At 40.6% G+C, this 14,646-nt stretch overlaps 1 protein-coding gene across 1 annotated transcript in view; it reads left to right on the forward strand.

The window, feature by feature from the left end:
- The first annotated feature begins 376 nt into the window (after window positions 1-376).
- shtn1 (shootin 1) overlaps window positions 377-14,646 on the forward strand; it is a 37,603-nt gene continuing 23,333 nt past the window's right edge. The window contains exons 1-4 of the mRNA XM_030070692.1: window positions 377-493; window positions 5,789-5,841; window positions 7,182-7,242; window positions 12,615-12,709. Coding sequence (XP_029926552.1) covers window positions 439-493; window positions 5,789-5,841; window positions 7,182-7,242; window positions 12,615-12,709 — 264 coding nt within the window. The 5' untranslated portion in view covers window positions 377-438. The remainder of the gene's footprint in view (window positions 494-5,788; window positions 5,842-7,181; window positions 7,243-12,614; window positions 12,710-14,646) is intronic.

The following is a 14,646-nucleotide window of genomic DNA, read 5'->3' on the forward strand; positions in this document are numbered from 1 at the left end:
AATGGAAGTCTTTGTAGATAGTTCAGTGTGATCATTCAAAATGTCAAATTTATATCAGCCTTGTTTCCTGATTGACTCATACTGTAAGATGTCCTCACCAAACACTCAACAGTGCTTGGCGATATGACCAGATACTGGGTACAACATATTAGCCTACTATAAAACTCCTATTGTATACCATAATTTACATGAATGAGTACTGTACGTTTTCCTATGAGGAGGCTACAAAACATATTTCCAGTTTCTCAGTGAAAAAACATAACACTTCAATGCCAAAATGCAGATTTCCAACTGTTTTATATCAGTGCTTAACAAGCACTAATACTGTATAACTCAGCTGCACTGGCCTATAGCTGAGTTATACGATGCTGGGTAAATATACCTGGACAGGTGTGTGCCACTACTTCCGGTTGAACTTGAATAAAAGATTTTCTCGCGATGGCGGAGGAAGAGATCAAGAAAATTAATGTAATCACAGATTTGTCGAATAAAGGTAAGTTTGGTTTGAATCCAGCAGAAAAGTTCAGTTTTGCGGTGTTTTGTTCTGTTTGTTGAACTCATGCTACCGGGAGCTCTCGTGCTGTCTTCTCACTGTAGCGCCATACGTTCGTTCCGGAGAATGAACGCCAGCCTCCGTTCACAAATGTAGCAAATTAAAGTTTTCTTCTTAATGTCGGACTTCCTCTGCTTCTAGAACGTGACCTTTGACGTTCCACAAGATTATGGATTATTGTGGTAACTTCGGCACGCAGGTATCCACTGGGGATTTAAACTAAATCTCAACTTTACGTGGTTGATATTGCTCAATACTGTCCACCGACATTTAAATGAAAGTCTATAAAAGGCGAACCAATTTTAACCGTTGAGGTTTTGAAATACGAACTACCCTGAAGAAAAAGTGCCAGTAAGTCCTAAAATGTCGCCAAGTCCTGTTGTATAATTTTTTTTTTTTTTTTTTTTTTTTTTTTTTTTTTTGCCAAGAGCTAGAAAACATTTTGTGTCAGAGCTTATATTCTCCAACTGTCACTTGTTCACTACGTGCTCGATGAGATAATGCTGGGCTATGATTTAAGTCTAAAACACAGCCCATGCTGGCTTGACTTTGATTCTCGGGTTTGTTCCTTTACATTTGTCTTCTTGGCCCAGTTTCAAGAGCTCTGCTTTCAAGGCCAAAGTCCACACGAACGTGGCAGGCAAGCCTTTTATAATTTCCTTTCTCACCAAAGAAAGCGTTTGATAGAAGCAAGAATTTCATCTCGCAAATTCCAGTAGTTTGCCATACATCACTATATAGTGCTTTAGTGCACATGGAAAGGTCCACATGATACCAGTGTAGGCCATATGCATGTCCTTGGTTCTCAAATTTTTGATGACTGAGGCCCATTTTAGGGACCCCACACTGGATTGAGGGCTGCCAAGGAAAAAAATGGATCACAAAATAATCCCAAAACAGTTTTTTTCTTTTCTCCTTTCTGGAGGAGAAAAAAAAAATGCATTTATCCACCTGTAGATATTTTAATGGCAAAGGTGCATGTCTACAGTCAATACTTTGTAAATGGTTTGCAGCTAGTAATGCCAAATAAAACACAGCATGTAGTTAATTAGGCTAAAATAGATTTATGAAAACTGATTTTGAAAATGTTCAAGGTTAGTTGTGTGCTCCTCACCTGTCAACTTGTTGCACATTTTATGACTGACATTATAATGGCGTTTTATGCTAAAGTCCTTGCACATAGTATTCACCTGTTTGCAGATTAGGCACATCGCTTTATCTGACCCATGAGATACAAGGAAGTAAGCATTGATCCATTTCTACTGAAACTTCCTTTTCTCCTCACTGACACATTTTTTGCATGATGGCTCTGTCCTCCTGTACCATGATGAAATCTGTCTTGTACATCATCTAGTTGCCATGCAACCGTTCCTAACTTGACAGCTTAGCCTGGAGGTAATGGGGCAGTTTTGCTAATCTTAAAAACAAAATACTGTGTGATCTAGGTTGCCTAAAAATGCATGGTTTGTGGCCCAAACTGCATGGGATTAGCATAAAGTGGGCATGTCTGCAAAGGGGAGAGCCGTTGCTGCCCAGAGAACCCATTTTCATTCACACATCTGGAGGTCAGAGGTCAGGGGACCCTCCTGAAAGTGCCCATGCCATTTTTTTCCTTGGCAAATTTTAGCCTAATTTTAGGGCAGTATGTAGTCCTCTTGCTGACATCCTAGTATGACATGCTTGGTACCAACGGATTCCTTAGGTCGTCTAGTTCCATATCATTCCAGTATCACTCTAGCTTTAAAACCTGAGCCTGCCTGCAGCCTCTGCATGTTTTTGCAAGATTTTTTTTTTTTTTAAACAGAGGTGGGAAATAACAAATTACAAATAATTACTATACTTAAGTAGGTTTTCAGGAATCTGTACTTTACTTGAGTATTTCTGTTTTATTTCTGTTTTTTTTTTTTTTTTTTTACCTCCCACATTTTAACACAAATTATCTGTAGTTTCTACTCCATGCATTTTCAAAACAGGCTCAGTACATTAGTTAGGGGGGGCAGACATTTTGGGAATGCCTGAACATTGAATTGCTAATATATTCCAGCAATATTTTGGGGGGGACATTTTTGGAGTGCCTGAACATTGGGGGGGGACTTGTACCTCTCAGTGTATATGGGCGTTTGGGCCTTGCTTAAAAGCACTGAATTTGCGAATTTGGAAATAATACCGTAAAAAGACTTGAAAAAGTCTTGAATTTTGATATCTAGGTCTTAAAATTTGTTCTGTATGTAACTTCTCCGTATCGCATTTCTCGTCAAACGTTTCATTTGTCAACCAGGATTATTTTGATAAAATAACGTAAACAAAGAGCGGCGGAACCAATAATTTCCAACGCAATTCAGCCCCGGGAAATGCTACGAATACGTCACTGAAGACCTCGGCTCGCGCTACAGCAGACACAAGACTACGATCGACAAGACAAGTAGTAGTTTTTAGGGCCCGAGCACTGGAACAGTGCGAAGCCCTATTGTTATTGTAGTGTTTTTTCTTCTCCTTCTCCTTTCTTCTTCTTATTATTATTACGTCAAAATAAACCTTAATTTGACCCCCTAAACATGCTCCAAAACTCACCAAATTCGGCACGCAGGCCAGGTCTGGCGAAAAATTTGATAAAATGGACAAACGGACCCCCTAAGTGCAAAAATGGGCTCGGTAGCGCCACCTAGGCACACAAAGGCAGCCCCTGCAGCCCACAGGAATGTGCTAGAAACACCAAACCAACGCCGAAATGTAGGTCTCATCAAGCCCTACAAATCACGCGCTGACACCCCCGACCTAAAACCAACAGGAAGTCCGCAATTTGCGTTGCAAAGTCACGTTCTCACCCAAAATTCCACCTTTGAACAAAATCTATCTCCTCCCAGGGCGTAAATGTCAGCGGCTTGAAAATTGCACAGATGACAGAGGACACAGTGCTTAACAAAAGTTCTGAAGGATTTCGTCATTACTCGATTAGTTTGGATTTTATAAGACCTCCAAGTCAGAGTGACCAGAGCCAAAACCTCATTTTTTCCCATGGAGTTTGGTGTGAAGAGGCTGACTTTTGGCACTAATTAAGCTCCTGGAGTCTAAACTAAAAGTCTGACAGCTTTGAAAACTATGCAGATGGAAAGAGGACAAAAATTCCTACAAAAATATGTAGTTTTGATGTGGATTGGACCAAGTTTGTGGGAGCTATGAAGAGTTTTCACATGTTTTTGACTCTGGTGTGCTCTGCTCTGCACTCTGCCTGGACATGTGACTCACTCTAGCTGCCTCAGGAATGCGCAATACACACCCATTGTAAGAGCTCAGAGGGAGCAGAAAACACTCTCAAACTAAAACTGCCATAACTCAAAAACGGTAAAAGATAGCAAAATCATGTAAATGGGAGATTTAGAGATCAGAGTCTCGTGACTCGTTTAAACTTTGAATCAAGTCTGTAACTCAAACGGTGACCGAGCTATGACGCCTCAAACGGGTGGGTTTTATGGATTTCTCCATTGGATTGAATGAGGATTTCTCTGTCTGCCTGCATTTTGGTGTGATCATGCCACAGCTGCCACTACTCAAGTCAGTCACACACTAGGACATGCTAAGGACGCCATCTGCTGGAGGGGCGCTGCTAATGGCCAGAGGGGCACCAGCAGCGAATGTACTACCAGTGGGTTTTTGTTGGCGTCGTGTGTGTGTGTGTGTGTGTGTGTGTGTGTGTGTGTGTGTGTGTGTGTGTGAGTGAGTGAGTGAGTGAGTGTGTGTGCCTGCATTTTGGTGTGATCATGCAGCAGCTGCCAGTAGTCCTGTCGGTCACATACTAGGACTTCTGCGGCCTTTCAAAATAAAAGCCCAAAACTCTTTCAAAATAAAAGCACCGAAAAATACCCTCAAAACTGGCACAAAGGGACGAATTATCTGCACTTCGACATGCGCGCCATCCCCGACGTGCACGGGGGGGCGAGGGCCCGTCCAACGCTGCTTGCAGCTTTAATTTTTTTTTTTTTTTTTTTTTAAACGTTAGAGAGTTAATTCATGCTTGGGAAATGGGGAAATGTAAATTCAACGAAGCGTGGATGGATACAATTTCTTTCCATCATTGGTTAAAATCTGTGGTAGATGACGTTTTTGGAGCCTACTGCACCTTGTGCAAAAAGAGGATTCAGCTTGGAACAATTGGGGTGAAGGCGATGGACTCGCACACCAAATCGGACTGGCACATTAAAAACACCAGAGGAAAGGAACAAACTCCTTCAATCACTGCCAGGTTCCCACCAGCTAACGTTCGATCTGCGCGCGCCTTTTGGGTTCATGCCAACGCTGAAAGCAGAGGTGTTGTGGACTTTTCACACCATCGCCAAACACCAGTCCTACAATGGAAACGAGGGTATTTCACATCATTTCCAACATTCAAGGAGTTCATTTTTCTTTGCCGGTAGGGCTGTGAAATAGGCCGCGAAATAGGTATTAATTTTTGATATAAATGGTCTTAAAAAGGTCTTAAAAAGACTTAAATTTAACTTGAATAAACCTGGAGGAACCCTACTTTATTAATTCCACAGGGAAATTCAGGTATCCAGCAGCTCAAAAAACACAAACATATAAAATATGATGATGATAATAATAATATATAGCTAAATATAAAAAATACGTAAGAGCAGCATACCATAGCATAATAAAAGCATAATAAAAGCAGCACAATTATTGCACACAACCCAGTCCAAAAACCAAGTGAATGTAACCCTGTTTTAAGACATAGAGTTATAGAAGTGAAACGCACAGAGCAGGTTCTCTGCTAGTATATGAATCAGTGATGCTGGGTAGTTTGTTTAATTCCTGATGAAAAGTGCAGTTGTCAGTCTAACAAAATCAATTTTTCTGACCACTTTACAGACATTAAAAAAACATTCATTTTAATTCCCGGATGTATCTTGAGACAATGTGCCATGTAAATATGTTTTTTTTTTTCTTTGGCTACCTGCTGTCCTCACAAAGCTTATCTGGGCGGTGGCCAGACTATTGATGTGTTATCACCCATGAGTACCACTATTTTCAATATTCCATCTCACTGTAATAGTCATGTGTGCCACAGGACACAAGCTACAGTAGTCACCAGACGAGAGATTGTCACATGCTGGAGAGGTTCCTACTTTTTGGCTCTATTTTTAGCAGGATCACATGAGCTCCATGTTCTTCGCTGATATTGCACTTATCGTGATTTGCTTGTGAAAATGTCTGACTGGCACCCTTTGCTCCCCACAGCTCTTCAGGAGTATGAAGGCCTGCAGAGAAAGCACGAGAAGGCAGCCATGGAGGTGAGTATTAAGGTCAATTAGAGTTAGATCAGTATGTCAGTTTGCTAATATATTGGTACTGACCTTTTTTCATATTCTGATACGTTCAGTCAGTGTCAGTCATATGATGCAGATACATATTTAATGCAGATGTAATCAACGCAGCACTGGTTGTAGTAGTAGTAGTTGCAGTGGTGGCACTAACAGTAGCAGTAACAGTAATGGTAGTGATAGTTGTACAGGTAATAATAGCAGCAGTATGAACAGTAGCAGCAGCAGTACTAGTAATGATAACAATAGAAGCCGTGGCAGTATTAGTGGCAGTGGAAGTTTTAGTAACAGTAGTCACAGTAGTAATAGTATTCTGATGTTCAGTGAAGAGTTTTATTGTCCATTGATGGTCTAAATATGATTTCAGCAACTTCTCCACCCTGCCATGAAAAATTACATGGAAGACATTGAATACTTGGACTGCTTTGGCCTAAAATCAGTCAGTCTTGAGCCCATACGGGTCAAAACCCTGCGTCCATACAAACTCTACTGCGTAAAGATGTAAAAGAAAGCACATAGGATTGTTTCCTTTTGACTAGCAGTAGTCTTGTGCTTAATAATGATAAAAATGGTTATTTATACTTAAACATGATAGTTAATAGCCTTAAGAATAGCTGTAGTCTTAATTTTGATTAGCACAGGACAGATATATCACTTTTACCATTACACAGAAATTGGGGGAGCAGAGGGTCCACATGGAAGCAGGTGTTGGAACTGGTTTAAAAAATGGATCTTCAGTACCCAGAAATCCTGTTAGGTGACAGCTGACAGTTTGGAGTTCACTCTTAAAGGGAGCATTATGTTGTTGTGTAGGACAGTAGTGGTGCTCTCTTCCTCTCCTTGTTACTGAGTGCTGGATACTGGCTGGATGCTCCAAATGCTAACTGCTAGCCTCCTGCCACTGAGGTGCTAACATTCTTAAAATAATTGTCCTCTGCTGCTCAGAGAAGGTTTAACATCACTTTACAAGTGGTGCTTTCCAAAACTGAAATGCACATACAACTACTGAGTGAACTCAAATGATAGTTTTGTTCAAATAACCGGTTGAGTCTGGTTCTCATCATAGCAGCAGCTGACTCAGAGTTTACATGCTTATTGCATGTTTTTGTCAGTTGAGTCTAAAGGGTCCTCAGTTCAATGAACCCTTGGCAGTGTTGCATAGTGCACCTTTACTTTTCTTTTCTATAACACACACTTCCACATTGATTGAAATTGCATGAATATGTTGTTGCATAGACAGGGTGAAAATTTATGAAAGTGGTCATATGTAAAGGCTTTTGTGTACGTCTCTCCTACAACGGCTGCATCAGGTCAAACGGCTGCAGGAGGAGAGAGATGACGCCATTCACAAGCTGAATGAGTTCCAGAGAGGTGAGTTAATCTCTTACAGCTCAGCAGCAGTCCAGACAGCAAGTTTAATGCAGAATGTAATCTGCAGATGGGGTTAAGTTATGCATCCTTTTCTTGGCGGAATTGCTTTAGAGGCAGAAATAATCTCTTTGGTTAAGTTAAGCCACAATTAGTGCAGCCAAAGAGCAAGAATTTCTCTGAGCAAGTGATGTTTGACTCCAGGACTTTTGAAATTGACTCCCAGCTCTGACTCCAGAGTTGAGTCACTTGAGTCAGTTTTTCAGTTCCCATTAACCAACCCCCCATTGCTACCCAGTGGAACATCTACACTATATTTATGTTTGAATGTTGCAAGACTGAACCAAGTCATGTGAATTATTCAAGTGAAATAAGGCAGTGTTTACAAGTAAGAGTGAATGCAATGCACTGTTTTCAGTTTCTAAAAAAATCATTGCTGAGAGAAAAAATTGGTCAGAAAAATGGTCAGTGAATCACTTAGTGTACTAGCACATATGAGCTCAGCTTGTAACTCAACCAATGAAATTCCTGCATCCTCCAAGAAGTATTTGTTGAGCTAAAACTCCTGAACGATCCAGAACAATCTGCATCTAATGTCAAGACAATGCCTGACCGCTAGGCTTCCCATCCTGCTGTGCATGGTCTCTGGAGCCTTTCATTACCTTGGCATGTCAGTGTCAATTTAAAGGCGGTATTAAGTATAAGTATAAGTATTAGCAGGGTAACTAAGGAAGGAAAAGGTTTCATTAGGCCGCTGCTGTCTGTGGTCAAAACACCTGTGAAGATTAGGCAAATTAATCTGCTGATGTATGAAACAGCATTGGCTGTTTTACCTGTCATTTTTTACAGTCGTGAAGCATCAGGCTGCTTAACCTATTATAACACCCTCGTTGACAGATTACTGACATTTTGTAGTGTTTTTCTCTGGTGAGCAGCCGTGCTTTCTCCTGCCAATGGGAGAAAAGCTGAGCCCCAGCTGTGTGGGTCTGTCTGCCTGAGAGATGCATAGGAGGGAAATCAAACTAAGAGTATTTGTCACAGTCGATGGTAATGAGATGCAGCATGCTCACCTGGACATTATAAATTCTGCTGGCAGGTTTGGAAAGCAGCAGTTGGAATGATAGGGATTCATTTGATGCATTTGATTTGATTTGATTGTTTGGTTTGTGCTAGCATAGCAATGAAAAAGTATGAAAGTGAGTGATAAAAATCATCACATGAGAAAGATCAGAAGAACAGTATTTTTTTAAAGACTGCATTACAATTTATAGGATAGGAGTTAATGGCTAGGGTTGTCACAATACCACAAATTCACCAGTGAATTTCCACGATTCTCAATACCTGTTACCACAATACCTGATACCACAATAAAAAAAGAAAAGAAAAAATCCCATTGTCTTCAACATACACTCCTTTATTAAAATCTGTTGAACATTCAAGTATTTAAGTCCTCAAGTATTTAAAACTAACAATAGGTCAACTGCTCTTAAATAACTTTTAGCTTGCACAGAATTTCTATTGCAGTATCCAGCAGAGACATGAGAAAAATATGGAAATAATAAGTAGGCTCATACTATTAGAAAATGAAACACCTATTTAACGGGAAACTTCGATGGCACTGTTTGCATATTTTTTTTTACAAATTTATTATTATTCCCTGAGCATCGAATGCAAAATCCTTCTACCCATGACTCTCGCTGTGTTTCTTATGGACAAGCCCAGGCAGAGCTGCTGCTCCATCTTTCCCTTGCGTTTGTCTCTTCTTTGGTGCAACTTGAACAAACGTAAATCGTATGTACACTGTTTCTGTCAGTTCCAGAAGAATATGTTACAGCCCACTGAAGGCTACATCTACATAAATATTAAATCTAAATAAATACATCCAGTACCTACAGTGCCATTGAAAAACTTGTACCATCGTATTTTTGGACTATTGGCATCAACTTGGTACCGAAGTATTGGTTCTTGTGACATCTGTATTAAAGACAAACCACAAATCTACAAAAAAATAGTTTTAAGGTGAGTATGAAATCTTGTAAATGGCAGCATGACTGGAGTCATTCACTTCTGTACTCATTTTTTCCTACAAATTCCTGTTTGCTTCATTTCATTAGTGCAATTATACATTTCTGCTGATTTGACCTTTGCCTTGTCGGTTTGCACTGTACATAAATTAGCCTTTGATGAATTTATGTCTGGTTCAAGATTTCTCAGATGTCAATGCAATTTTAATTACATAAACTTGATAAAATTCAGTTTAATGAGCAACTTGGTCTTGAGGAGGTTTGTGACAGTTCCAGCAGATCTTTGTATGTGCTTTGGGACATCACATTGTGTTTTGAAAACTAGCACAATTACACATATATTGTATGTCTACCATAACGGACACATACATGTGTTGAAGATGACCCTTCCTTTTTACGAGTTAATTCATTGGACCTTTGAATGAGTAATCTGGTCACAAATGATGCACTTGGAAAGCGCTGCTGCGGCGACAGCTTGTTTCAAATGTTTTGACCCCACTGTTTAATTTTCCAGAAATAATTTTTCTTATAGGTTGAACACTTTGGTATGACCACTTTAGTGCATGCACGGCAGAATTTGAATTAGGGCAGCGCGTGTCAAAAGATGGAGTTTGTCTTTGTAATCAAGGCAGGTTGCAGATTTTCATATGAATAAATCTGGCCTGTGCTTGTATATTCAGCGATTCTCCAGCCAAAACACATATTGTGTTTGACTTCCACGTTAATAGAGGCTGCCTTACTGTGCCAAGCAGCTGCATATTAGGACCTATTACGTGATTTCATAGCTCTTAGAAAATTGCTCCTATTCACAACGAAACGGCTGGGGGTGGGGTGGCAGGCGGGGAACGGGGAGGGGGGCGATGGCGAGGGGGGTGGGGGTGTTGGAAGAGAGAAAAAGCCCCCAACGCACAATCATGTCTTTTCAATTGGCGATGGCAAGGTTGATGACAACATGACCATTGTGTTATAATGATAACACCACAAAGGCATCTGCCCCCCTCATCAAGGCTTCACAGCGGCTGCAGATACAATTTAATTCACTGCTCCGTTGGCGGCGCTGATACCATTATGCAGCACGTTGGCACAGGGGTAATCACTGTCTTTCCTGAGAGGAGAGTGAAAAAGATGGGCACAAAAAAAGAGGGGAGAAAAAAAATAGAGTGATGATGATGGGGAGGCCGAAACTTACAATTAAGACTGCCAATTCTGACGTGTCAGAGCCCCCCGTCGCCTCAGGCTCATACACTTTCCACTTCCACCGCTGTTTATTTACCATGGCTACCAGTAATTATAATTAACATGTCATTTAGTTCAAGGCGTCCTTTTGCTGGTTGCTGAGTGTGGCCACAGCATTATAGAGTCTGTGAGAGAGGAACGGAGAGGAGGCCGGGGATGAAACTGGCAGCTAAGTGCTATTGAATGACTGATGTGGAGAGGGCGTCGGAGGAACTTGGATATCACCAGGCACCGGCGTTCATCAAGTTTTAATTAGGTGTCACTGGGGGGAAGGAATTGCCCGAAGCAACGGCACTAATGCCTAATTTCTCTTTCGCTCAGCCACAATGTTTAATTAGTTAAGTGGCAGAAAGCACATTCTCATTGTACTGAGGTGTGATTACAGATTAAAATTATGTCAGTGGTTGGAGCATTAAGTTTTCTGATTTCGCATTTCAACTGATTTTTTAACCGCTTTGGTTAATAGTCAGTGGGGACGATTCTAGGAACTAGAACATAACCGGTTATTCTCCTGGAAGATGTAATAGGTTTATTGCTACTTGCTGACCTTTTCAGAAGATTAGGCTGAGATTAACCTTGAGCATACTGCTTCTGCTCTCATGTGAAAAAAGCCCTTGTTATGTATTGAACAATCAGTGCTTTAACACCTCACAGTTTAACATCAAATCAAATATCCCTTTGATAATATACCTTGCTTTGCTACAGCAAAGGCATTTCTGTTGGGGATTGGCCCTGCTGTTGTTTGCTAGAATAACAACATGAAAGAGTGTAGCTGCACACTCAAGTAGGGCTGCACAATATGGGAAAAAATTATAATTAAAGAATGCAAATAAATTTACAGATATTACAATTGCAGTATGATTCACAATTGTAGTAGGAATGATCATTTTCTCACCATAACTTTAATTTTCACTGAAAAAGTTCATATGATGATGATGTGATTTTTGCTGGGCTATGTACCAAACAAACATGCTTTCTTGTGGAGCATGCAATTTGAAGGCCAGGGTATCTCTCTAGCACCGAAATACTTTATTTACAACAATGTTTTGTCACACATTTTACTTTTATCAAAAAAATTGCAGCTCCTGTGATTTGGATATTGCATTTGGCTATATTGAGGTTTCAGTAATATTTTGATTAATTGTTCAGCCCTAATTTCAACAGAGCACCAACAGTCACCTTGATGAAGAGCGATTTGTCAAAATGTTGGTGTTAATACATATTTTGCATCAAGGCTATTCCCCTGCACATATATGCCTTTATACCATGGTCAGCACCTCTCCAACAATTGTGTGTGCTGCTCAACTTGTAATGCTAGTGTAACAAATACATAGAGGGAAATAATTCCTTCCCTGCTGATTAACTTCAACATTACATGTATCAAAAAATGCCCAGAAATGCTACAAACCTTTATTCACTGCCTTTCGTTTCCCTCATCTATTCAGCCAATACTCTGTTCAGCGCTGCCCCTGTTGATGAAGTTGAAAATGTAGGAAAAAATTAGCTGGATGAAAGACCCGAGCTACATTTGTAACAACATTTAGTTCACTTGCCTTTTAATTCAGCTCATGGTGTTGCATGTAGGCGGCTCACTGTTGAGGCTACTTGGATGACAGACACAATAGCAAGCAGAAATATACTTCAGTGTCAAGTGTTATGGCACTCTTATCTCAATTAACTGCTCAATGAAACGAGGAGCTGCAGGTATGCATTCATTCACGTGGAAATCCTAACCCCGTTCTTTGTTTTCTTGACGGCATTTTGATCAGGTTGAACGGCCATGAGTTGCCTTTGTTTTGACTCAAATGTGTTGATTACATGTTGCTTTTCGTATTTCATTAACACTGTCACATCAACAGAAATTATCGACTGTCGTGCTTGTTTGATAAGAAGCGTATACCATCTGATGGACTTGGATTATCTGAGTGCCTCTTTGTGCAGCATATCAGAATCACTATGGATTGGTCTCTGTCTGTTGATTCATTAGCTTGTCAGTGCATTTGTCATTCACAAAGTCTCAAATACCATGGATCCTATATTTTGTCCTTGTCCCTTGTGCGATCCAGTTTTTATGTTTGCCCCCTCCCTGTCTCTCTTTTTCTCTCTGCCTTCTAGTCTCCCACATGGTCATTGAAGAAGTCAGCACTATTCAAGAGAACCTCGAGATTGAGAGGACATGTAGACAAAGTGTTGAAGCCCTGGCCTCCAAGGTATGGCTCATCTTCAGACAACTGTGTACATCAGTGCCAAAAGACAACTTGCTAGCATTGCATTAAACCATCTGGATTGTTTCCTCGCTACTTACTTTGGTTGAGACAATCAAATTTGATATATTTCTAAAGATCTGCTTACAAAAAAATGCTCACAAACAAAATAACAAAAAAGTTAAATCAATCAATCACTATATTTCAAGATCCTATGCTTTGAACTGCAATAGAAATGGTAAAAGAAATGCTGCCCCAAATTAGGCACTGATGATGGCGTTCTGGCCAGTGTATTCATGTAATTGTCACCTCAATGTAAACACAGCTTTTATATGTTGCAATCAACAGCAGCCTCTGTTCCCTCAATTCCCGTGCTTTTCCCATATTTTCTGTGCCGAAAATTGCCTTGGATTCTTTTGATTCAGAGCACACTTTTTTTGGAGTCCTTACCAAAATGTTAGTTGTGATTGAGAGTGGGTGAGCTTGGCACATAGTGATTTTGCAGCACACTGATGTCGGATTCATCACTGTAATCATTTCTCATTCAATATCTGGACAAAAGCCCTCCAGGTCCACCTGGCAGCACCAGATTTTGGGCAACAGGAGGCTGAGGCACAAGAGTGGTGAAGGGCAACTTTTACTCTTAGGACTTTTCTATTTTCTTACCTTTGCTTGCCCTTGAGTTCTCCTTTTCGCATCTGTTTTTACTGTCACATAGCACAAAATGACCATAATATGTCTGTGGGGGCTGATAGGGTTTTTGATCAATACCAATGACTCAGCAATTACTTGGCCAGCTGCTGAGATTACTGGATTTCAAAACTAATTTTCCGGGCAGTTTACAGCCATTTTAAAATGTGGAGGGTGCAGCTATGGTGTAACATTTCAGCAATGACAGCCTAAAAAGCCTTAAGCACTGGCACACTGGCAAGCAATGGAAGCAGCAGTAGTGCCCTAATTCCCATTTTCTTCCATGGTTTGGGAGCTGCATGGCTGATCATGCAAGCGTTCCACAGAGGAGCTGAGAGCGGCACATTTGTTCCGCAACACTTTGTGTCAAACTTCTTTCAACGTGAAGCTGAAATGCTACTCTTGTCAATGACACTTCAGCATAACCTGACCAATTAAAATTTTCAGAATCTAATAAAAGTTAGAAGGAGATGAGGTATACAGTTTGCTCTGATTTTGTGGTTGCAGTTGAGAATGTTGAATGATTACACAAAAGGTTTAAGTTTTAACTGTTTTCTGTTGCGGATAATTAAACTTTTAAAGTCAGTGGATCCTGAGAAACAGGAAGATGTCAGCCATCTTGCAGTCATCTGTTACCTTGGTCTCAGTCATCCACAACTAAATACAAATGTCCAAGGTCATAAACAGATCATAAACAGATTCAGTGTAGTATGTCAGGGGACCATGTTGCCACTCTTGAGGACCAAGAGTGTTCTCTGATAATTTGTGACCCACCACTTGCATCAAAGCAGTGGAAACTGGTTCTTATCAGCCATGTCTAGAGCTCAAGCTGAAGTTTGCAGCCATTGTTACCCAGTAGCCATATGGAGCAGTATGCTGCATACATTGAACCAGTCTCCCACACACAAAGCCAAAAGCCACTCAGCCAAAAGGCAAAAGATAAAGCAGTATATATTTACCACTATGCAGGGCTAGATGTTGAAATCCTTAGAGCTATAAATAATAAGGGTAAGCATTCACACAAAAGCTCAGTTCAGATGTCAAATAAATGACGTACTAACCCACAAATGAAACCCACAATTGACCATAAAGGACATCAGGCTCTGCTGCCATAAATCTGCAGGACCGTCACACAACAGAACCATTCACCAGCCACCTATTCTGAGTGTTAGACGGCTGAGTGTGTGAAGGTGGCCGTGTCACTGGAGTTATCAAGTGGGCGCCTCCCATCACAGATGTTGTGTTGAATCATT

The sequence above is a fragment of the Myripristis murdjan genome, chromosome 15 (assembly GCF_902150065.1).
Source record: "Myripristis murdjan chromosome 15, fMyrMur1.1, whole genome shotgun sequence".
In the NCBI taxonomy this organism is placed as follows: domain Eukaryota; kingdom Metazoa; phylum Chordata; class Actinopteri; order Holocentriformes; family Holocentridae; genus Myripristis; species Myripristis murdjan.